General features: G+C 39.0%; 2 protein-coding genes across 4 annotated transcripts in view; one reads left to right on the forward strand and one right to left on the reverse strand.

Annotated features, from left to right (window-relative positions):
* The first annotated feature begins 3,774 nt into the window (after positions 1-3,774).
* On the forward strand, positions 3,775-16,414 carry GNPNAT1 (glucosamine-phosphate N-acetyltransferase 1). 2 transcript variants are annotated; one of them, XM_056133438.1, is made up of 7 exons: positions 3,775-3,980; positions 8,244-8,322; positions 9,574-9,740; positions 10,968-11,030; positions 12,006-12,133; positions 12,985-13,046; positions 15,343-16,414. In XM_056133438.1, exons 3-7 carry the CDS (start codon positions 9,587-9,589, stop codon positions 15,488-15,490), a joined length of 555 nt encoding a protein of 184 aa, XP_055989413.1. In that variant the 5' UTR covers positions 3,775-3,980; positions 8,244-8,322; positions 9,574-9,586; the 3' UTR covers positions 15,491-16,414. The 2 variants fall into 2 exon arrangements, with proteins under 2 accessions (XP_055989413.1, XP_055989412.1); XM_056133437.1 differs by lacking the exon at positions 8,244-8,322 and having other exon boundaries at positions 3,777-3,980.
* Positions 16,415-17,546: 1,132 nt separating this feature from the next.
* The window catches only part of STYX (serine/threonine/tyrosine interacting protein), a 37,908-nt gene continuing 30,173 nt past the window's right edge, over positions 17,547-25,281 (reverse strand). For both annotated transcript variants that reach the window (XM_056133435.1, XM_056133436.1), the window contains 2 exons: positions 24,471-24,564; positions 17,547-21,036 (listed from right to left, as the gene is read on the reverse strand). In XM_056133435.1, coding sequence (XP_055989410.1) covers positions 20,963-21,036; positions 24,471-24,564 — 168 coding nt within the window. In that variant the 3' untranslated portion in view covers positions 17,547-20,962. The remainder of the gene's footprint in view (positions 21,037-24,470; positions 24,565-25,281) is intronic.

The following is a 25,281-nucleotide window of genomic DNA, read 5'->3' on the forward strand; positions in this document are numbered from 1 at the left end:
CATTGTTACTGGTATTTGTCATATTGGGTACGCCACGGGGAGTTTGCCAGACTCTGCCGTGTGGGCAGGCTACATTCGGTAGCCTGCCAGTTTGTCCAAAGTATAGTACAGAATTATAATAAAATTAAAATTTAAAAAATGAGAGAGGGCAGAATCTCCTGCCCCCACGCCAGGCTGTCTCCACTGGGGCCCCTTGGAGGGGGGTGGGTTGAGCTTCCCCTCCCCGCCCCAAGCAGAGCCCTGGTAGCCAAAAACCTTCAGTACCCAGCTGTAGCCATACTCAAGGTTCCACACACTCGGACAAGCCTCATCAATGAGGGAACAAACAGAGGAACCCAGGTACGCGGGACCCGTGACTGAGATCTCCAAGCCTGCTGGGAGTGGGATTAGGCCTCCTCCACCCAGATTGCCAGTTTTCCAGTAGCTTGGCAGCCACATCCACAAACTACCCCCGGCACCATGTAACCTCATCAACGGCCAAGATCCAGAAACTATAAAGCAAAGCTCCCGGAAGAGAGCAATGCAGTTTTTCCTGGAGCTGGACCTCTTCTTACACTCTAGCCCACTGATGTACCTAAAATAGCACACATGTGTTTGGTTTTAACATACTTGTTTGTATTCTCTACAGAATGAAATCAACAACCTTTACACAATTCTCTCTTATTGTGGTCAGAAGATGCTTACTGGTTGGGTGGGTGTTTGAATATTACCTGTAATGAACTATTGTTAACTACTTTATGAAAATAAAATGTATAAAAATTGCAACAAAATAAAAGAGAGGCTAAAGAGTATATCTGAGAAGCAGATGTTTGGCGGGGGTTCTCCTATATTTTGATATAAATTTCATAATGGGTTGTTCACTTTGCTAACTCATTGAATTTACATGTTTCTGTTACTTAGGAGAAACTCACTGAATTAAAGTCAGATTTTAAAACTAGGATATACTTTTTATGATTAAGTAATATTTATTTTACGATTTTCTTTTGTGTGTATAAGGGTAAAATGTGGATGCTATCAGCCTCACTGATTTCTTTTTTATTAATGTAGGAGTACTGCTATTTATTCAGCTATTGATTAAGCTGTTTAAATTGGGTATGAACTCCACATTACTTTTTTTTTAATTGAATCACCATGAGACACAGATACAAAGCCTTCATGTTTGAGATTCAGTTGTACAATGATCGAACACCCATCCCTCCACCAGTACACACTTTCCACCACCATGTCCCCAGAATATTCCCCCACCCAATCTCAGTCCTCACCCCTGCCTACTACTGGAAATGGCAGGCAATTTACCAAATACTCTCTACTTCTGGGCATTATGTTTTGCTCAAATTTTCCCACTACCATTGAAGCCTGCCTGCCAGGGTCAGATGCTAGATCATTTATTGTCCATTGCTCATTTTGAATATCTTGGGCACCACGCCCTTCTGAAATCCTAGATTATAAATGACTGGGTTCCAGAAACATTTCTGTAGGGCACTAATCCATTTGGGGATACAACTGGGTGTCTGTGGACCAAGGCTGTTGGTGCACTAAAATGGCACCTGGAGGCACATTGTGGGGGTGACAGCCAGACTGACGAGTGGTGGGGAGCCAGGGAGGAACAGCTCGGTGTCTCTGCCACCATGCGGCATGGAGATGTAGTCCTGGAACGCGCACACCTGGACCTTGCTTGTGGAAGCTCTTGGTCACCGGGATTCCATCTGGAGTAGGTGGGGAGACTGCACCTGATCCCTCTGGGGTGCTCCGGTGAAATTGGCTCGGTATGGGAACCAGAAAGATCTACGGCTCTGTGGTGTCTTCCAGGACTAGCTACTGTGTCTCTGACTTTTGATCTCTTTCGAGATTTATTTATGGGTCTCTGAAGCAAGGCCAGTCACTGTCACTGTCACTGTACTCCTGTTGTTCATTGATTTGCTCGAGCGGGCCCAGTAACGTCTCCATCGTGAGATTTGTTGTTACTGTGTTTGGCATATCAAGTACATCACGGGTAGCTTGCCAGACTTTGCCATGCGGGTGTGATACTCTTGGTAGCTTGCCGGGCTCTCCAAGAGGGGTGGAGGAATTGAACTCATGTCAGCCATGTTGGACACTTGCAAGGCAAACGCCCTACCCGTTGCACTATCGCTCCAGCCCAGCAAGGCCAGTAATAGAGTTTATAGGGTAGCACTAGAGTTCGTTTGTGGGGGTGACTGTCAGTGCTTCCATGTATATTGGGAAGTGGGGGAAGGTAGCCCATCCCAACGCCATGAAAGCCTGGAGATTTCAGTCACAAAACCCATATGCCCGAATTTCCAGCAGATTATATCTTGGTGAGGTCCATCTTGAGACAATGGAGTCAGGCCAGGGGTATGGCAGCAATTTTGTAACGTGGAAGCAAGCAGCTGCTGGGGGCTCTGCTTGGGCAGGCACAGGCCAACCTGCCCCCCTCTAAGCTGGAGTTGGTTTATGGGCATGGCTCCCATATAGCTAACTTTTGGCCATTTAATTTCTTGCTAAACTTGGTCCCAAATTGTTGGGGTCCAGCCAACGGCCCAGTGGCAATTTGGGGGTGTCAGTAAGCCTGAAGACACCAACAGATTGCTGATGTACTCACTGGCAGGTACAGGATGACCTGTTGGTGGCATAGTACAACCTCGCTGATTTTTTTAAATGAGAACACCTGAACCAGTAAGATGAGTTAACTGAAATTTAAATCTCATAGATAAGCAGAAAAAAAATTTTTCGAAGACTGCATATAGCATTAAGTTTTTTGGACAGTAATGCATTAGAATAAGGGGCTGGAGAGAGAGTACAGGGGTTAAGGTATTTGCTCTGCACACATACCACCTAGGTTCAACGCCCAGATTCCATGTGGTTTCCCCAAGCTCCGCCAGGAGTAAACCCTGAGCACAGCCAGGTGTGGCCCAAAATAAAACAAACAAAAAACCAAAACAAAGAATAAGATAATTAGGAATTTCAGTGAGTTGAACTTTATGTTAAGAGGGGTTCTATAACTGGCTGTAAATTATGTAACATTTCTGAAGATGCTTCTTAATTTCTAAAATGGGGACACGTGCTACTACTTCAAGTTTAAGTACCTTGCAAATGGGAACTCACCCTCCTCTGAGCCCAGGGTTTCTCAACCTCAGCTTTATGGACATTTTAGTTAAGTTCAGATAATTCAATGTTGTAGGGTGCTGCTGTGTACCGTATATCTAGTCTCTATCCATCTCTGCCAGCCAGAGAAATTGCTAGTACCACGTCTCCGCAGACAATGGTCCATGGTATGCCAAGTCCTGCAACTGAGAACAAGTGTCCAAACAACAACAACAACAACAACAACAACAACAACAACAACAAAAGATTTGTAGGCAATGAAATGAAACACGAGTTTCGAAAGAGTAGAATGAAGTGTTCCCCGCTCGCGGAGGCAGGATTTGCGACTCAGAACACTGGGGATGAGCTTCCAGGAGTAGCAGCCCACGGCCAAAGGAAGTGACCATCAAGAAAAGGGGAACATGACGTGGATGTGTTGAGCGTCGGGAGTCTTACGAATTCAAGGGACCCACAGTAACCGCCACGAACGAGAGCTTAGCGGCTGGCTCCTGATCAGACTTACTTGCAAGCGCTGAACGAGGTCCCGAGTGCCCCGGCTGCGCCTCTGCGGGGTGGAGCCCGGGAGGGCCGGGCCCCCGCCTAGGCGCTGACGCAGGGCCGGCCCCGGCCCTCGGCCCGCCCCGCCCCCGCCGCGCCTGCGCCCCCGCCCCGCCCGCGTGCGCGCCGCCTTGCGTCAGCGGGCAGGGGCGGGCTGGAGGCGTTGGCGGTGCCACGTCCTGGCCCCCTCTCGCGTAGTGGCTGCCGCGGTGGCGACTGTGGCTCGGGAGGAGGTGGGGCTGTAGCTGCAAGCCGGATCCGGATCCAGGGCTGAGGACCCGGGTGCGGGAGCTCAGAAGGGCCTTGGAGAGGAGCGCCGACTGCCGGGCTTTCCGGGCGAGGTGGGTGTTTCGGGAGCTGGAGCCGGGGGGGTCTTTGGAGTGGGCCCTGCCTTGGGGTTTCTGGAACAGGTGTGTGCGCGGGTCGCCCCCGGGTCCGAGGAGCGAGGCCCGCCGGGAGGGAAGGACCTGGGCATTGCCCCCCACTCCCTCGCACGCTGCGTGCACATGGTGGAGAGCGGACGCGCGTCCGGGCAGAGGTGAAGGATGGTGATCGGTGGCCAATCCAGCAGGGCTGGTGGCCCAGGCAGGCTGGCAGCGGAAGGAATTCTTCGCTCGTCTGACTTCGGTTGGTGGAGAACTGAGACAGTTCCTCGCCGGCGTTTCCTCCCTCGCGTTTGAATGGCCACCCTTTCTTTCACCCCCCACCGTCCCCCCGGTTTCCTTTGGAGGCGCAGCCCACGCCGGCCGGGTGCTGCCGAAGGACACGCACCCGGATACAGCACTTCCTTGCACTCCCTATATCCTGGAGCTTTGTCCCGGGAAGAGGGAACCCCGCTTTCGTCTCTTCCCTAGGACTTCATAGCCTTAGAAACGCCTGGTGCTGTGTTGATGTTTATGTAAAACGGAGACAGCGTCTCGTGCGTAATTAGACGGGTACTTAGTTTTGTTAGGTTGTCCACGGGGAATTGAATTGTAGAACGGATGTGGCGGGTTGGGTTGATGAAATGGGGTCAGTTTCTGCAGGCCCCGATGAATCTTTTTGATTAGGGGAGGCTACTACCTGCCTGGTCTTTTGGAGTCTGTCTCCTTGGGTGGCATTGTCAGGCCCGGGGATGGGACAGGAGAGCTAGGACTCCAGTCCCAAGTGCACTGTTTACTGTGCTACCTTGGAGTCAAGTTCCCAAAGTTACACGGTCTCCCACTTCTTACACAGTGAAATGGGGGTGATACCTAGATCTTCAGACTCAAAGTATCAGAAATTTCTTTAAAAAACAAACAAAATTACGGGACTAGGGCGGTAGTACAGCGCTTACCTTGCACTCAGCCAACCCAGGTTTGATGGCCGGCACCACATATATTGGTTTGATCCCCTAGGAGTGATCCCTGATCACAGAGCCAGGAAGGTCAGCAAGTGAAATGTTTGTTCTTCAAACTTGGATTATCTACAGTGTATGTAGAAGAGCCCGAGAGACTATTAAATAGCCCCCAAGTCACCTCTTCCACATTCACCAGTACTCTGATCTAGTGATGCAACTCGTTCCCTTTTTACACGGCAGCTTAGATTTGATGCTTTAAATCTTTTTTTTTTATTATCATCCTTTAAAATTTTATTCCCAGTATCTGTTACCTGTTGATCTTGATTGCTTGCTCCTAGTGGCAGCAATTTCCCATTTGTATCTTAGTCTGCTTACTGCAACTAGAAAACAAATTAATGAACCTGTGTCCAAAAGAATACATACCTTAATAAAAACTGATGTGATGCTAGTAAAAATTAATGTTTGTGTATAGTTTTGAGAATAACACTGATGTAGTTCAGGAATCGTTTCCTTCCTGGGTTTTTCTGAAATAAGACCTGGGGAAAAATATTTCACTGCTTTTTTATTATTCATTCACTAGATGTCTGTTCATCTTGTGAATGCATGCTACTTCAGCAGATAAAACAGAAAAGCTTCTTGATAAATGTTTTAAAGTTAGGGTTTTCAAAAAAATGAATCTGAAAATCTTAAAAATTCCAATGATAATAGAAGCCTGCCACTTTAAACAACGGTGTGCTTCTATTTACTATGATTTCCTAGTTTGGAAGTACCTGGGGGCACTGCAAATTTAACAAGCTGAAATTCTAGTTCTTTTGAAAAACAAATACATTTACTTATTTCAGTCTTTGCAAAAATCTGAGATTTTGTATCAGATCACTTCTACTATAACTTGCCAGCATATTAATTGCTCATTCGAATTTACTTTTTGGGGTGCTAAGGTTAGAAGGAAACCCTTTGGGGTGGGATGGGATCAAGGTTGGCTGCAGTGACCACATCCACGATTACTGCCTTACCTCCTATATTATTAAGTACAGCTCTGTTTTGCATAATAGGCCATTAGAACATTTTAATAGTAATTTGATTGACCAGCTAATTGATTCTTTTTATTTTCTTTTCTTGGTGGAGAGGGCATTTGTGAAGAGGGGTCCCAGACATAAAATCAAAGGCCTCACATGCAAAACATGTAGTGGTTAGGAGGTCAGGGCCCCACCAAGGACATTCTCAGCCAGGACACTGTGCTGCTGGGACTTCATCTGACTTTAACTATTGTACTCTTTCTTTGGGGCTTCGTTTTGGATTCATCTACCCAACATGCTTGATTCAACATTCAGTGTTTTGTTCAGCTAGTTTATAGTGATGCGAAAAATTGTCTATGTTTGCCTAAGTCTTCTGCCTCTTCATTATTGCTTCTTTGGTATTAACAGTATAGAGTCTAGTATCATTCATGAATGATTGCATAAGGACGTGGCTTCTTAAAAACCAGAGCACATACTGTGTATTGGGAGCCTCAGGGTTAGTTCCCAGTACCATGTAGTTCCTGAATCATGGCCAGGAGTAACTCCTGAGTGCTTCTGGGTGTGGCCTTCAAACCAAAAAGGAATGACTGCATATTATGTAATGACCCATGTTCTTGCAGTTTTAGGAAATCAAGAGAGAGACTATATTGTCAGCCCATGAAGCTGGTCCTGTTGCTTGGCTTTCCAATTTTATTTTTCCTTATTAATTCTATTGCCCTGAGCCAAGTACTGTTCTGTGACATGGGGATAATAGCCATAATAATCATCTTTCACTATAGTTTTTAAAATTAATGAAAAACAAATGTTAGGCAGTATCATTTAAGGCCATTCATGTAATAGGACAATCTGGTTAAAGAAAAGCACAGGAAAATGTTGGTATTTACTGCTTAATATTCATTAAAGGTGTCATAATATTAGTTCTGTATCACTTCACATTACTTAGAGCCGTAGTGCTTTATGAAGTCTTTTACACAAGGAATTAACTCATCTTCGTAAAACTTGACTGTGAGTCTCAGGGAAGTAATCCTCACGCACTCAAAGAAATTATAAAATACTTCGCAGTTTCTAGGCTAAGTTATTAAGACAAACTCCAGCAGTTGTTTTGTCTTAATCCTCACCTGAATTTCTTTCTGAGCTTTCTTTCTTTCATGGTTACAGGGCCAGAGTGATAGTACAGTGGGCAGGACACTTGCCTTGCACGCAGCCAACCTAGATTCGATCTGTGGCACCTCATATGACCCTCAAGCCCACCAGGAGTGATCCCTAATCAAAGAGCCAGGAGTAAATGGCTGATGTGGTCCCCAAACAAAATACACTTAATGGAGAGGGAACAGGGGGTGGGGGGTGTGATGAAGGAAACTGGGGACACTAGTGCTGGATAATGTACAATAGTGGAGGGATGGGTTTTAGAACACTGTATGATTGAAACCTAATCAAGAAGAGCTTTGTAAGGGTCGATCTCAATAAAAAGTAGTGATTCAATAAAAAACTCTTTAAGACCCCCCCAAAAAAAAATAACCTGTAAATAGGACGAACATCCAGATTAAGTAGTGCATTACTTTTAACTTAAAATTGTATTTTTTTGCTTATGTTTTTGTTTTGGGGGACACACCCTGCTGATATCAGAGGCCTATATGCCGTGCCAGGGATTGAACCAGGATTTGATGCATAGCAAGGCATGTAGTATCTCTCCACGCTTTTTCGTTTATTTGTTTGGGCCATACCTGACAGTGCTTAGGGGTAACTCCTAGCTGTGCAATCAGAAATTACCCCTGGCAGTGCTTTGCTTGGGGAGACCATATGAGATGCTGGAGACTGAACCTAGGTGAAGGGTGAACTGGGGTCGACTGAATGCAAAGCAAATGCCCTACCCACTATCCTATCGCTCTAGCCCCTATCTTTAATGTAGACTTTTTACATGACCAATAAAGATTGAATCTGTTTATCTGCTTCCCTGAAAAAATAATATTCAGAAGAGAATACACCCAAAAGCCTCAGGGGCCCAATTACCAGGACAAATGATAAAACATATGCACTAAAATTAACCTGTTTTAAAAAATCTGTTTTGAATGGATTATATGACTTAATCTCAGTTATTTCCTTTACTGTTCTTAAAAACCAAGGGTAGTGTTTATAGCAAAACTAGATCCAACTCCTTTATGAAAAGAGAAATTCTCAGTATCCCATATAATGCTGATTTTCAAATGGTTCTCTATCCTAAATGCTAATTTTCTAATTTACCATAAAATAACCTATTATTCTTTGTGTAGCCCCTGGACTTCGCATAGTTCCTGACTCATGAATTAAAAGGGAAGAACATTAAGTCTTTATAAACAAGAATTTTAAATGGTTAGTCCATTTTTTTAAGCACTTGCAGTGTTGAATACTGTTGGTTACTTATATACAGCAAATCACGTCATCCTTTTAGTACTTCCATCTCCATTTTACTAATTAGGAAGCTGATTCAGAGTTTTAGCTACTTTATAAGAAGGGTGACATTTTTGTTTTGTTTTTGGATCTCACCTGTGATGCTCAGGGGGTTACTCCCGGTTCCATTCTCAGGAACTCCTGATGGTGCTCAAGGGACCATAATAGGATGTTGGGGATTGAACTCAAGGTCGCTGGGTGCAAAGCAAGCATCCTTTCTATTGTACTATCCCTCTGACCTCACAAGATTGACATTTGAATACCAGGCAGATCTGACTTCAGAGCTCATTTTGCCATGTGTGGTTTATATCCTGGCTACATTAATTTTGTGATCTTGGTTGGGTTAGGCTTATAGTTTCCCATCTGTTAAAGGACATAATCATTCCTATGTCATAACACATTTTTTAGAACATAGGTGCTGAAAAGCCTCTAGTATACTGTAAAATAGTATGGTAAACTTCAGAAGTTTAATAAAGTTTCAAGGAAAAGTTAAGAAAAGTTGCCATGGGGCAGGGAAAGGGGCTCACCGGACTGCAGTTCCTGCCTTATATGTGGATGCCCCAACTTGGGTCTGCATCACTGCAAGCCCCTGAAGCACCAGCAGGTGTAGTCCTGGTGGCCCTCAAGTACCACTGCCAGGATGCTCTCCTGACAGTGAATAGCTACTTCTAAATATGTTGTAGTTTATGAAGTAAGGAACATCTTGGTTACTGGGAGAAATTATTTTGAAACACACCTACCCCAACTCCCAATTAATAAAATAATTGAAGTTTAAAAGCCTCTTAATCATGTTTTCAGTATCTTATTATAAAGTTTATATGTCTAATGGTATTCAGGATAAAAGTAAAGTAAAGTAAAGGCCCTCCCGTTGATCGTCGATTTGCTCGAGCGGGCCCAGTAACATCTCCATTGGAGACTTTGTTGTTACTGTGTCTGGCATATCGAATACTCTCGGTAGCTTGCCGGGCTCTCCGAGAGGGGCGGAGGAATCGAACTCAGGTCGGCCATGTTGGCTGCGTGCAAGGCAAACGCCCTACCGCTGTGCTATCGCTCCAGCCAGGATAAGCTAAAGTATCCTGTATGTCTGTTTAAAAATTTTCTAATTGCATATTTATATTGAGATACTTTATCAAAGTATTTTCTTTCAATTCATTGTTCTCAATATTTTCTTAGACCTTACTGCAAGATGAAACCTGATGAAACTCCTATGTTTGATCCAAGTCTACTCAAAGAAGTGGACTGGAGCCAGAATACAGCTACGTTTTCCCCAGCCATTTCCCCAACACATCCTGGAGAAGGTTTGGTTTTGCGGCCTCTTTGTACTGCTGACTTAAATAGAGGTATGAAGTTACTGTTTACAAATCTTGGTTAGAATTATAATTATTTGAATATAGAAATAATTCTTATACATTGATTCCATTCATTCAACATACTTTGAGATTTGGATTACATAATAGAGTGAGGCCATCAGGTTTAGTGATATATATGTATATTATACAGCAAAAGTATATATATAGATAATAAAATATTTCAGGCAAATAATAAATAATAATAACCGAATAATAAAATAATTCAAGTGACCTGAGTAAAACACTGCTATTTCCTAATTAAGAAGCCATATGCTTTTAACAAAGGGACAGTTATCATGTGTGATGACATAGAATGAGCTGTGTAAGGAATGAGGGTAGAGGTAGTATGTTTTGAATGAACTGCAAAAGGTTTTCTCTCTGCATTTAACATTGAAATGCCCCCAAAATAGCTTAAATCTTGGTTATCTTGAGCTTGGATAGTACAGTAAGTAGGGTGCTTGCTTTGCCCATGGCTGACCTGAGTTTGGTCCCTGGCATCTCATTTGATCCCCTGAGTAACACCAGGATTGATTCCCGAGTGCAGAGTCAGGAGTAATCCCTGAGCACTGCTGGGTGTGGCCCAAAACCAAGCAAAACCAAAAAAAAGTTAACTAAAAGACATAGAAGACACAAAGAAATGGAAAGACACCTTATGCTCATGAATGGGAAGGATAAACATTATTAAAATTGCCATCTAAAGACAATGCAGCCCTTATCAAAATACCAAGGCATTTTCCAAGGAAATAGAAGGAACAATTTTTAAATGTTTATGGAGCCACAGAAGACACTGAGTAGCTGAAGTAATTCTGATAGAAAAGAAAATGCCTCAAAATAACTTAAATTTTGGTTATCGTGGGGTTGGAGAGAGTACAGCAGGTTTTGATAAGACACTTGCCTTACACACAGCGAACCCAAGTTTAATCCCCAGCATCCTATATGGTGTCTGAGCACCACCACAAGTAATTCCTGAGCATTGCCGGGTGTGACCCCAAAACTAAAATAAAATTAGTTATAAACTTGTTAGTCCTTTTTGTAGAAAAATCTTAAACTATCCAGATTGATAATTTTAAGGTGATACTTTATAAAGTGTACAATAATTTTGAGATGATTGTCTTTTAAAAAAATAATTTCCTAGAATCCCACCAAGTTTCATATATTGGTTCTTTAACATTTTCCACTTACTCTCGTTATAACTTTAAATCTGTTTCTCAAAACTAGGTTTTTTCAAAGTACTAGGTCAACTGACAGAGACTGGAGTTGTCAACCCTGAGCAATTTATGAGTAAGTAAACAGCTTTCTTTTTTCTGAATAAAAATGGGAAGTAAGATTGTTGGGGGTTGTATTCAGTGTATTTGGGTTCAAATAACTGGAAATCATTCATATAACATAGGGTAATTTGAAAATGTCATTCTTACTCTAATTGTTTTCCTTCATAAAATTTATTTCTTCTGAAATTTTTACCTCCATATAGAATAGTGCATTAAATAAATAAAATGTGACTTTCTTTAATTACCAAATTCCTCTTTGCCTGTATATCAGATTCAATGAGAAATCATGTGTTATTTGAGCACTAGAAACACTGAAAATTCAACTTGATGGGAAACTTTCTATCCCTATTTTGCTATGTGAGTTTGGGAAAATTACATAGAAATGATTATGTATTTCTCCTACTTCATAAGACTCAACAAAAATGATTATTTTTCCAAAAGCATGTCATGTAATAATGAATTTGACTCCAAGAGGAAAGTTTACAATCATTTTGTCAGAATATTTAAAATCAAAAGAAATTATAGAATGGTGTCACATGAACATACTTTTGTTTAAGTGTGAACAGTTTTGTTATTTACCTATCTGAGTGTATAGGTTAAATTGATTTAAAGTAACTAAGAAAATAAAGTATTGCAATACATATAATTTATTTGTAATTTATATGCTGTTTATCTGCATTAGCTGTATTAGCGTTAGGGATGTGGCTCAGTGGTAGAAGCACATACCTGGTTTGGATTGCCAGCACCACACACACACAAAAAAAACACTTAGTTTTTTAATTTGCAAGCATAGTCCTAAGTTTACGGGCCAGAGTTCAACTGATATCTCCACTACTTGGTCATTTTTAATATTTTCTTCAGAAGAAGAGTATAGATTTTTATGTGAAATAGCTCTAAGTAGACAGTGATGAAGTCAATCTCTCCTAGTATTTTTGGGCAGCTAATCATGTTAATTGCCTACTACATGAAACTGTTTTCCAATTTCTAGAGTCTTTTGAACACATGAAGAAATCTGGGGATTACTATGTTACAGTTGTAGAAGATGTGACTTTAGGACAGATTGTTGCTACAGCAACCCTGATAATAGAACATAAATTCATCCATTCCTGTGCTAAGGTATGTGTTCACATTAATACTTACCACTAAATACTGATGGGTAATTTGAGCCCAGCACCCTATATAGTCTGCTGGGCCCCAGCAGGAATGATCCCTGTACACCCATGGTGTGGCCCCCTGAAAAAAATAGTATGTTTTCTGTTAGAATTATGGGTTTCTTCAGAATGGAAAAAATTCATATGCTAAATTTAAAAAATTGATGTTCACATTTACATATGTATATATAGTAGTGATGATGAATAAATGTTATTGTTGGGCTTTTGTCTTTCTGTAATTAAACATTTATGTTTCTATAGATTTAAATGTTTGGATAGGAGTTGTGGGTGGCAGAGACTCCCAAGCAAGAGGCAAGGGGGCATCTCCTGGAGTTAATTCAGCCCAGTGCTGTCTCCTTGGGCCTAAAGTTTTGCATAGATTCCATGCTAGAAACTAGTAAGCTTTATTAGGATGTTTGAAATTGTTTTTATGCAAGAGTAGAATGATACTTTTTTTTTGGAGGGGGGTGGTAATGGTGCAGACTGGCAGGACTCAAGATCATATGTAATGCCAGGGATGGAATAGGGTCTGCCACCTGCAAGGCAAGTACCTTGATCCCTATAGGATCTCTCCAACCCCAAAATACTCCCCTTTTCAACCCTCATATACCAGAATGTAAGCAAGCACCCTACCCACTGTACTACAGCTCTGGCCTCATGATTATTAATTTGGGTGATTAAATTGGGGAATTTGCCTAGGAAGTTTGGGGTATAAACAGATTATGACAAGTTAATTCATTGTATCATCTCATTTTAGTGATTTTTTTTTTTTTTTGCCAACTTGATGTTTAGTCTTTAAACACTAATCCTTTTCAGAGAGGAAGAGTCGAAGATGTTGTTGTTAGTGATGAATGCAGAGGAAAGCAGCTTGGTAAACTGTAAGTAGGCAGAAATAAGGTAACCCTGGGTAAACAAGATATTCTTGTTTGATTTACAGCTTTTTGCCAAGAAGTATTTTGCTGCTTGTAGTTCATTTTGAATGTCACTCCTTATGAACCTATTTCCCTATAACTTAAAAGTGAATTTGATTATGAAATAAATACTAAATTAAGAGCATTTCATCCTAATAGAAAAAAGAAACTTTTCCAAGTGATTCACCCTAGTTTCTCACTCAAAAATAAAATACACATATATGTAGCAAAACAAGTATGCGTTAATATTCTATAATTATTTAAATAGTTAAATAAATTCCACAGGTTTATTATAAAAGTTGCTTTAAATTTTTGACTTTTAATAAATTCTAACATTTAATACCTTCTATGCGTAAAATACTGTTGCAGATATTTGGGATGCATCAGTTTTTATATAGATTAGACCACTTTCTGTCTTCCATTCCAGTTAGTCATGCCTTTTGTGGTTTGAGGGAATTCCCTCATCTCACCACAACCAATACCTTCCCCAAAGTGCTGTTACTTCCATTCCACCTCTACATTTCCCCACCACTCCCTCCTCTTGTTTCATATCTCTACTATAGAGATGAGTGAGATAATATGGTTATTTGTCCTCCCTGATTTATTTAACACAATACCTTCCAGTTCCAACCAAGTTGTAGCAAACTACATTTCATCTTTTCTTATGACTGTATTCTTTTTTTTGGAGGGGGGGTCACACCCAGCGATGCACAGGGGTTCCTCCTGGCTCTGCACTTAGGAATTACCCCTGGCAGTGCTCAGGGGATCATATGGGATGCTGGGAATCGAACCCAGGTTGGCCTCGTGCAAGGCAAACGCCCTACCCACTGTGCTATCACTCCAGCCCCCCCAATGACTGTATTCTACTGTGTATTTGTATCACAAGTTCTTTATCCATACACCTGTCATTGGACATTTGGGTTGACATATCCTGATTATTGTACTAATAAGTACTGCGGTCAACACAGGTGTGCACATCATCTTTTTGAATTAATGTTTTGTTTGGGGTGTAGATGCCAGGATGTGGAATCAGTGGGTCACACGCAAACCTGATTCTTAAGTTTTAGTGAAATCTCCAAACTGTTTTTCATGAAGACCATATTCCCATCAACAGTAAACAGGAGTTCCCCTTTTCACCTCATTTCCACCAACATTATTTCATTCTTATCTCACTGTCATTTTGATTTGCTTTTCCCAATAGTAAGTGATGTACACTTTCCAAATTCTTATTAGCTGCCCATGCATCCTCTTCTTGAAATATCTATTCATTTTCCCCCCAGTTTTTGTTGGGATTCTGATAACTATTTTCCCGTGTTAAAGTAGCTTTAGAAATGATAAAAGAACAAAAGTAATATTTACCCATATTTTGTGGCTAAGTTGCTAAGTAGTTTGAATAGACTTAGAAAAAAAGAACTTAAACAAAAGTACTGAGGAAAAAAAATAAAGCTAGTTATTTATGGTACAGAGGGTAGTGTCTTGAATGCAGCCAGTCGAGTCCAATCCAACATCCTGCATGGGCCCAGTGCTGTGAAAGGAGTGACTACTGAGTGCAGAGCCAAGAGTAACCTCTGAACGTCACGGGGTGTGGCCCAACCCACTCCCTCTAATAGTAAAGGTAAAGGTAAAGGCCCTCCCGTTGTTCATCGATTTGCTCGAGCGGGCCCAGTAACGTCTCCATTGGAGACTTTGTTGTTACTGTCTTCGGCATATCGAATACGTCATGGGGAGCTTGCCAGGCCCTGCCATGCGGGCGAGATACTCTCGGTAGCTTGCCGGGCTCTCCGAGTGGGGCGGAGGAATCGAACTCGGGTCGGCCATGTTGGCTGCGTGCAAGGCAAACGCCCTACCGCTGTGCTATAAATGCCTTTTAGAAAAATTAAATAATGTTTTAGGTTGACAGTTCTTAGTGCATTTCCATTTTCTTCTTCTTCTTTTTTTTAAAAGATAGTTTAAAAAAAATGAAGCATTCCAGGTTGGGCTGAGAGGGATTCCAGAATGGAATGCACTGACAGTTTTTTTTTTAAGAACACTTATAGGACAGAATGTATTGGTTCCATTAATGAAGACTACTATTTGATACAATGCTGTGGTGGATTTAAATGCTTGTCAATTTATAATTTAAGTATTTAAATATAGTGGGAAAGGATATGACCTAAGTCTATTTGTTATAAAAATGAAAGTGTATTTTGTTTTCATTTATATTTTCTCATTTTTAGTAAAATCCATTCTAAAATATTCCTATGCATTTTCTTCTTCATTTCAGGTTATTATCAACCCTTACTTTGCTAAGCAAGAAACTGAACTGTTATAAGATAACTCTTGAATGTCTGCCACAAAATGTTGGTTTCTATAAAAAATTTGGATATACAGTGTCTGAAGAAAAATACATGTGTCGGAGGTTTTTAAAGTAAAAATATTTTAAGAAAGACATCTGTCATAGGAGATAATGCAAAACTGTATTTTGTTGCTGCAACCCAGTGACCTCCATAAATAGTGAACTGGAAGAAAACTGTAACACAAGTATATTGATAATTAGAAGATTATTTGGGCTGGTGGGACATGCTGTGAGTTTAGATTACAAATGAATATTACAAAGGGGATAATTTTTAACCAAAGGAATATTTTTAACTTGAATCTTTTCTCGCATTGTATTTTTCTAAAGTTTGGGTTTACTTCTTGGCATCAGAGTATAGGTAGTATCTTTATTGCTTGTTTTGGGGGGAAAAAAGCATTCAATGAAAATAAGGCTTCACATTCATACAATTAGATTTTGTTTTGAAGAAATATACCTAAATGCCACTTAATGGGTTTTCATTTCCATGTTATGTGAAGTTGGAAAAATTAAGAGATATTAAAAATAAATCGTATTGTCAAATAACCTGATCAGCTTCACAAGGTAGAAATGAAACTCCTGTGTCTAGTAAAATAATGTGTATGTATATCTAAAAGTTTATATATTCTCAAGTACCACTGTCACATGAAATTATTTGTTTAAAAACCTAACAAGTGTGAGCTACTTTTAAACAGTGAAGTGGCAAATCCTGGCATATTATGTATTTCTAATCTGATTTCTCATCTTTTCATTATTACAATATTTTTATGAAAAACATTACAAAATTGAAGGAAATATTTAAAGATGTATGGTACTGATTTTTATTACATTCTTAAACTGTTAATGAAAGCTTTTCTATTTAATGTGATTATAATGGTACTATTATAGTCACTCATTGATTTTATTTATTTTAATTATTTTTTAAGTTGAAAGAATAAGATACTTTATTAATGGTTCTAATCTTTTGCATTCCGTGTTACATTAAACTTGTTCATATGATGAATAGTTCTGTAAGATTCCTAATATTGTCTTTGCTTTTCTTGAATCTTCTATTAATACCATGGTTCATAAAACTGTGTACTCTTTCACGGCAACCCAAGGGTTCGTCCCAAGCACTCCAGCTCCAGGCCTGAGCACTGAACCATCAGGCCCCGTGATAAGTAGTTGAGCCTACACTGCTCAGTTAAGCTCTGCCAGGAGTGGCCCCTAAACTGCCCCGCAGTACAGGGCATAGATCATATTAAATGTTAGAAATAAACCCAGCAAAAGGTAAAATTCAATGCTTTACCTTTTTACCAGTGAATAATCTGGAGTAACTATATAGTTATTCTTAATCCCATAGTACTTATGGTCTTTCATTAAATCCCCTCTATAGAAAGATTATATATAAGGATTTATATTAAGAATTTGAGACTGGGGCCAGAGTAATAATACAGCAGGGAGGTGCTTGCATTGTATGTGGTAAACCGGGGTTAGATCCCCCGAACCCATATGGCTCCCTAGGCACCACCAGGAATGATTCCTGAGTATATGATTCCAAGAGTATAGCCCCGAGTACTTCCAGGTAACGCCCCCCCCCCCAAAAAAAAATTGAAACTGAGGAACATAGGAGTATTTTAAGCTTATTTTTAGCCTTTGTTAATCAGATTGATTTTCGGTGCAATCTGAGTAAAACAATATGAAAAGCAGCTACTCAAAGTGGTTTTTATTGTGGCCCATATATTTTAATTATTTGTATTTAATGGTACAGTGATCTTAGCTTTGATGATTGTTTGCAGGTAGGCTAACAGGGAGACATGAAGCATAAAATGAGATTTTTTTTTAATATGTTGGAAGCTGTTCTGTGGATAATTTCCCCTTTGTTTTGACACGAATTCCCTTAACCTAGTAAAGTCTAGTTCCAATATTATTCTAACAACCCTTAAAATATACCTGAGCTGAAATTGGGCTTCCTAAGTACTAATAATGACCATCTTTGTGTGTTTGATGACAATGGTTGTAAGGTACTATAGTAGTAACTAAGTTACTATAACTCAGAAGACAGCAATCTAAAGTTCAGAGGCATAAGCAGTATAAATGAGTTTTTCAATCTCTTTGAGGTATAATGGCAGACAGTTTTAATACAACCACCAATCTTCACAAAATAATTTAATACTTTGTGCCTGGGCTAGCAGCATCTTGCACTGTGACATTCCTATACATACATAATAATAAGCATTGTATCCAAGTACAAATGTTAAAAGCAGAGTAACTTAAGCAATTGCCTATACAAAGTTAAATAGACACTGTAGGTTATTTTATTCTTGAATCATTTTTGCTGCATAGTAAATTGCAATTACATGTCAGTATAATGTTACTGATCTATAGAATACACTTTGAACTGTGAGGTATGACAACTCCCAATGAGAGAGAGCTAACATGTAAACCTGAATATTTTGAGTGATTTTTTTTTTAGCTGCCATGAATGGGTAAGACCAAAAAAAAAGAAAAAAAAAATCCAGCATCCAAAAGACCCCAGAAACATTTTTCTAATCAAAAAACAAAAATTTAAAACAATTCTCAACTATTTCCTATCATTTTCTCACTGGAGCAGTGTTGAATGAACAAAGGGGGAAAAAAAAAGTAAATATTGAAGTAAGTGAAGCTGTTATGGAATTATGGATAAAGTTGATTTTTTAAAGATCCGCCAGGTAACTGCTCATTTACTTTACATCAAGTTGAGATCCAGATATGTATATATAGAGAGAAAGAGATATACATCCCAACTTTCTAATTCAAGATTGCCATTAAATACTTCTAGTTCACTTGAATTACCATGGTAATAAGACAATTAGGAAACTTATATTTTCTTAAAAAGGACATGCTTTACATTTTCCAACATTACTTCTAAACTCAGATGAAGCACAAACCCCCCTTGAAATAAATATTCTGCTCTAAAAGTGGTTGAGAGTTGGTAGCAAAAGCTGTCATGGTTTAACACTTCTACCACAGGGTAGAAGATATAAATAAAGGTAACTGCTGTTAAAACATCTACTAGGTAAAATTAATATGAACCAATGAATCGTAATTAGGAATACTGCCATCCATTTGAATATTTTCAGTATTTGAGATTCATACTTCCAATATGGACAGTAAAGCAGTTTCCCTACTGTTTTGATGCAACACTTTAAATTCTGTGCCCAGGTTACATATTTAATATTTAAAATTGGGTGCTATATTATACATTATTCAAAATCTTGGAAAATAAGTCATGATTCAAAAAAATTATTATAGTTAACTCAAAATATGTTAGTGGAAACAAATTACAGAAATGGAACCTAGTAAGAGTAACTAGTTGAACATTAGATTGAAGAATGAATTCAAGACAAAACTCACAATGTTCTTACTATATAAAGAAAGAATAAATCTCAATGTTTTGTCCAAATTAGTGATGTAATCAAGATAATAGTCCATTTTTCTAGCATTTGTGAGAGACTATCTTGAATATATATAGTGCTGGGCAGGCACTTGAGTGACAAGATAAAGGTTACACATTAGAAAAATTGGAAAATTACCAGCTGTAAATTAGCAAATCTGTATTTCTGGCCAGACAACAGGATATGTGTGCATAAGATTTTTTAAATCTTAACTGCCTCATTAAAAAATCTAAATGTACTAATAATGAAGATTCTTTTAGGCAGAATTTCTGCTTAAGGAAACATCACATATTATTACACTGCAAAGGAGATCTTTGCTACCCAATAGTGATCTATGTACAAGAAAGCTGTTATCTGATATTTTACCAATTGGAATTTCTAAACACTCAATGTAAATCCTGACTCTACTAGACCACCACACCAAATGATCTAATCACACAACAGAATACTAGACCACACTGGGATTAGCAATATCTTGTTCTCAGGGTGGTGAAACAGGGAAGGGAACGGAAATCAGAAAAGGAATCAATACCACCTGGGTCAATAGGAATTAACTCTTAATTAACAAAGAAATTTTAATTCATTTCCACTCTCCCACTATGCTGTATTTAAAGAAAAAACACCCAAATAAACCTTTTTACTGTATTATTACATTTCAGGGAGGAAAGCAAAGCAAGCAACTTGGTGTAAAAAGTTACACTGCTTAGTACCTCTTGGTACCAGGGGAATGTCTGGAAATCATTCCCATCAGTAAAGCACCTCAAGAGAGGATTGAGAAAAGTGAGATACAAAGTAATTTTGTTTGTGCTACACTAAATCAACTACAAAAAGTTAAAAAAACACTCCTTTTCCTCCCACATATATTATACTTAAAATAGCAAAAATGTTTTTCTTAGAATAATTTTTTATATAAATAAAAATTAGGGAGAACCAAGGATCCATAAAGTGACTTTGCTAAAGCAAATCTTGGGGAAAATTCAGATGAACTCTGTAAAGAACTAAAACCATTTAAAATACACCAGTATTCCACAAATCACTTCCCCATTAAATGCATTTTCAAAGAAAAGCTTCTGTCTGAGCCATAACAATCTCACAGAATCATTAAGACAACATTAAATGAAAGAGTAAATGTTCCATATTCCAAATAATTTACTAAGGTTTCTTTAAACCTCATACTTTGTTTAAACTAGTTTATGGTTGAAAAAAAAATTAACAGAAAAATGTTAAATACGTTTCACTGTTCTACATACTAATTTAGAGGTCATGAGGATTATTTGTTTTTAATGATGAAAGGCACTTTTCTTTTTTGGGCTTCATTTAAGAAAAAAAATAGTGCTACATTGTTTTATTATAGTCTACTGAGAACTATTTTAAACCAAAAAGGGGGCTAAGAAACTAATGAGAACATTTAGATTTTTGAGAAATGCAAAGAAAAGTCACAAAATCTAAAATTCTTCATGTTTTGTAGCATCTAGTACTAAAGCAAAACATCATCCTTAGTTCATTAAACTTTGTGGGTTTTTTTCTCTATAAAACAAAAAGACCATAAGAAAGGAAAATAGTTGGGTAATGTCATGATTTGAAGATTACTAATATGGGATCAAGAAGTTCAAACGAATTAAACTATCAAATTATACTAAAAAGAATATAGCAGATCCCTGCATTTGTTAATGTTTCTGTAAGAGGCTCCATCATAAAAGTGAACTTTAAAATTATTTTTTAAATGTAACATATAGAACACAAAATTAATTTTTAGCAAACTTTAGGAAATTCTTGTTATAAATTACCCAGATTTTATAAACAAATCCCCCTAAATTGCATTTTCTTTAAAGTAATAACTATCATACAAATAAATTTCAAGTATGAAAAGTGCATTATTGCAATAATACCTCTTCGCAAGTCCAAAATTCTTGTTTTATAATAAAACTGTAAAGTTTTAAAAAAAAAAGGAGTAAAACCATCAGTGCCATCTATTGTAGAAGTCCAACATCTTAATTGTCGCTGCTCATTCAAGTTGCAGAGAAACACATCTGGAAGCAACATATAATTCAATGAAACGACTGCGTTTTTACCATTTTACATTATTATTGTCTCTAGTATTTCTCCTTCCCAACAGAAATTCTCTGTTGTTTGAGTCAGCCATTCTGTGCTGTTGCCACTTGCATATTTCCAAAATCATCTTCTTCTTCATGTGTTCTCTTCAAACTTCCTAAAAAGTTATTGCAAAATACATATAATCAGAGAATAAATTTACCCATTAATAAGTTTCATCTTTTTCATTAAGTACTACATAGCACAGCAGGTAGGGCTTTTGCTTTGCATGCAGCCGACCCGAGTTCAGTTCCACCGCCCCTCTCAGAGAGCCCCACAAGCTACCGAGAGTATCTCACCCGCACGGCAAAGCCTGGCAAGCTCCCCGTGACATACTTGATATGCCAAACACAGTAAAAAGTCTCATGATGGAGACATTACTGGACCCATTCAAGCAAATCAATGAACAACGGGAGGACGGTACTATTACATCTATGTGTACCCAAAAAGTTCTATAACAAGGAAAAAAACATCAAAAACAGGTAAACAAAATAATTTCATGGCTGAATTTTCAGCAAACTGGTAAAAAATCCTGTTATAAATTCCCTAAATTAACTTATCTTCATGATAGCTACATAGGCCCACTTTAGAGTTATAAATGTGTCTTAGATATTGCATATAATATTTACAACAATTTGGAAATCTAGTTTTTTTTGCTTTGGGGTAACACAAGGAATGCTGGGACTAACCCTGGGGTCTCTTCTTAGGGGTTCCTCTGGATGGTGTGGAGAACCATGTGATGCCAGGGATCAAACCTGGGCTTCCACACAAAAAGTATATGCTAATAAGTTACTGAGTGATCTCTCTAGCTCCTCAAAATACTTTTTCCTACTCTTCATATCACTGCCTGCTGACACTTCACACGAAGCACCAGAGATATACCCAAAAGTTAAAATCAAGAAATATGACAATGGAGAAAAAATTTTAGGAAATAAACTGCAAAAAATCTATTATTTTCCTAACAAAGGCATGGCCATAAATTTATGCCCTTAAGTTTGTGCAAAATCATGGTAGCGCTGCAGCACTGTCCTCCCATTGTTCATTGATTTGCTCGAATGGGCCCAGTAACGTCTCCATTTTGAGACTTGTTGTTACTGTGTTTGGCATATCGAATACGTCAAGGGCAGCTTGCCAGGCTTTGCTGTGCAGGTGAGATACTCTCGGTAGCTTGCCGGGCTTTCAAAGAGGGGCGGAGGAATTGAACTTGGCTCGGTCAGGCTGGCAGCTTGCAAGGCAAACGCCCTACCACTGTGCTATCGCTCCACGGTAATAACATTAATTCAGAGATTCCAAAACTTTCAATCTCTCACTATAAGATTAATAAAAAGACAGATACAATGTCAAGACAATGTAACAAAATAGTTATCATAAAGCTGAATACAACTAAATGATTTTCAGATAAAAGTGCTATACCTGAATTCTACTAAAGGATGGTAATAGAATAAATAATGAATGAGAAAATGAGAAGGCATACATGAAGCTTTGTGAACTTCCAAATATCTAAGAATTGGAGGAAAAGTGAGTTAATCATTGTTTTTTCAAAGATGATATGTGAACTAAGTTTTTCCAACTAAAGACCTAATCTAGTAATGCATTCTATATGGAGAAACCACAGATACGTGAAACCACCAAGACGTGTTCAGGCATATTTTCTGGAATGTACACAGAAAGAAGAATATAAGAGATCTAAAGTTCAGAAGGAGCTTTAATTACTATTTATGACAGTTGATTTCTTTCTTAGTGGGGCCAGAGCAATATATAGCAGATAGAGCACTTGCTTTGAACATGTCTGACCTGGCTTTAATCCCAGGCACTGCAGATGGTCCCATGAGCATCGCCAGAAATGATTCATCAGTGTAGAGCCAGGAGTGACCCTTAGCACTGCCAGGTAGCCACCCCACCCCGCCAAGAAAATATTTTTTTTACTATAAAACTAAAAATTCTTTTTTTAGGAATTAATCCACAGGAAAAATATCAAATTATTTTTTTTAAAAAGTAAGTTTGGCCACAATGTGGCAAAATGCCAAATATTTGGAGACCATGCCAATATGGACAAGAACTAGGGGGACTATAATAAAGGTAAGAAGAAATTTTGGAAGAAATAGTACTAAAGAAATAGCACACAATCTCTCTCTCTCTAGAAAATACTACTGAAGAAATAACACACACACACACACACACTCTCTCTCTCTCTCTCTCACTCACTCGCTCTCTCCAGTAAGAAAATAGTACTAAGGAAATTCCATTCCTCCCCTCCCCTTCCCGCCCCCCCGCCCTCCTCCCCTTCCTTCTCTCTCTCTCTCTCTCTGTTTCTCTCTCTCTCTGTTTCTCTCTCTCTCTCTCTCTCCCTCTCTCTCCAGTTCAATAGTGAAAAAAGCTGGATTTGCAGGCCCAACACTAGGTAAATAACCTGTTCCTCCTGTTATGTAAGGCTGATGGTGTATATAAAAGAACTATGGGGGCAACAATGTCTATGAGTTCTCTAACAATAAAAAGATAAGAGTAGATAAGAGTAAATTTCCTTCTTCCTTGGAGAAGGTAAAGTCTGAGATATTTTGAGAGCGGACATGGACCATTAACTGAATATGAGGAAAGAGGGAAGGAAAGAGGGAACGAAGGAAGGAAGGAATGAAATTCTGATAAGAGAAAAACATGTGGCTGATATTAAACATGTTATTACTTAATTTGAAACATGCTTTTAGTATTTTTCTTGTTTGGGGGTTTTGTTTTGTTTCGGTTTGGTTTTGGTCACACCCAGAGATGCTCAGGGGTTGCTCCTGGCTCTGCACTCAAGAATTACTCCTGGAGGTGCTGAGGGGACCAAACTTGGGTCAGCCACATTCAAGACCAGTACCCTACCCACTGTACTGTCTGGCCCCACACTTATTTTAATAATATGACCTAAATGTATTTTAATAGTATGACCTAAATGTATTTACTTCAAACTCCTCTTATTCTTTTAGTATTTGCAACAGTTTATACTTAAAACTAAATCTTTAGGCTTAAAGAAAGTGGAAATTCGATTTTCCAGGCTGCAAAGACAGAAGAGTGCCTGGCAAACTACCTGTGACGTCTTCAATATGCCAAACACAGTAACAACAAGTCTCAAAATGGAGACGTTACTGGGCCCGCTCGAGCAAATCGATGAACAACGCGAGGACAGTGCTACAGTGCTACAGATGAACATAAAAGCATCTCAGGGTGCTGGAGCGATAGCACAGTGGGTAGGGCGTTTGCCTTGCACGCAGCCAACCCGGGTTCGATTCCCAGCGTCCCATATGGTCCCCTGAGCACCGCCAGGAGTAATTCCTGAGTGCAGAGCCAGGAGAAACCCCTGTGCATAGCCACATGTGACCCCCCCCCCAAAAAAAAAGCAGCTCAGCCACACTTATTAATTTTAAAGTAAAAATTATTTTGTTTTTAATATTTTACCCAAAGTTTACCATGAATTTAAAATTGTTCAGTATGATCTATAATGAGTAAAAGATGCTCTTTTTCTGCATTTCAGAACAGCTTTCTTCCAAACCTTTTCCAAAATGAAAAAATCCTTACCTGTGGTACCAGAATGAACAGATAATGACCTTTCTATCTGGAGTGGTGACATCATCTGTATTGTTAATTTTGCAAGGTAGATGGCTTCATATTCCTAAAAAAAAATTAGTGTAAATATACATTTAAACTCTAGGCTACACCAGTGATTAGTGTCTACATTACTGATATTCTTAGATTATACTCAAATACCATATTACTATAAGAAAAATGAAGGATTAAAATTTCTATTTTATAATGTAACTTTTGTAGATAAAACTAAATGCTTGCTAATTATCTTGAATGAGTACACATACTGAACTGCTAGTCAGTTAAGTGTTCTCTGTCACGAGGTGTTGTTACTTCAGTTGCTTTGGAATTATTCAAACCAACCAAACATAGACGAGTGGGGGTTCAGAGGCATAAAAAAAAAGTTGAAATCCAAAGGGCTGGGAACAGAGCACAGTGGGTAGGCTGCTTACATTGCATGCAGCAGTCTGAGGTTTGATTACTGGCAACCCATATGGTCACCTGAGCTTTCCAGGAGGAAGGCTGATCACAGCAGGTGTGGTCCAAAAAAACAAACAAAAACCAAAGTTGATATCCAGTCATCTAAAACCACTATTTCTCAAGTAGTTGGCCACATAGCCCTCTCTGTAGCCTCAGGACATTCCAAGGGAGCTATAGGTGAAGATGACATAAATGAGGGGCCACAGCAAGGAAATAAGGTTGGAAGGGTACCACAGTCAGAATAGGTTGAGAAACACTTATCTAAATGACCTCTGACCTCTGGGGTGTTTATCTTTCATCTGATACAACACACAAACACCCCACA

Source organism: Sorex fumeus, unplaced genomic scaffold, assembly GCF_029834395.1.
Source record: "Sorex fumeus unplaced genomic scaffold, SorFum_2.1 ptg000098l, whole genome shotgun sequence".
Lineage (NCBI taxonomy): Eukaryota > Metazoa > Chordata > Mammalia > Eulipotyphla > Soricidae > Sorex > Sorex fumeus.

Bases quoted from the DNA above. Each gene is read 5' to 3' on its own strand.
- GNPNAT1 (XM_056133438.1), top strand. From the start codon at position 9,587: ATGAAACCTGATGAAACTCCTATGTTTGATCCAAGTCTACTCAAAGAA. The intron at 9,741-10,967 runs GTATGAAGTTAC...TCTCAAAACTAG, and splicing joins TACTGCTGACTTAAATAGAG to GTTTTTTCAAAGTACTAGGT. The intron at 13,047-15,342 runs GTAAGTAGGCAG...TCTTCATTTCAG, and splicing joins GGAAAGCAGCTTGGTAAACT to GTTATTATCAACCCTTACTT.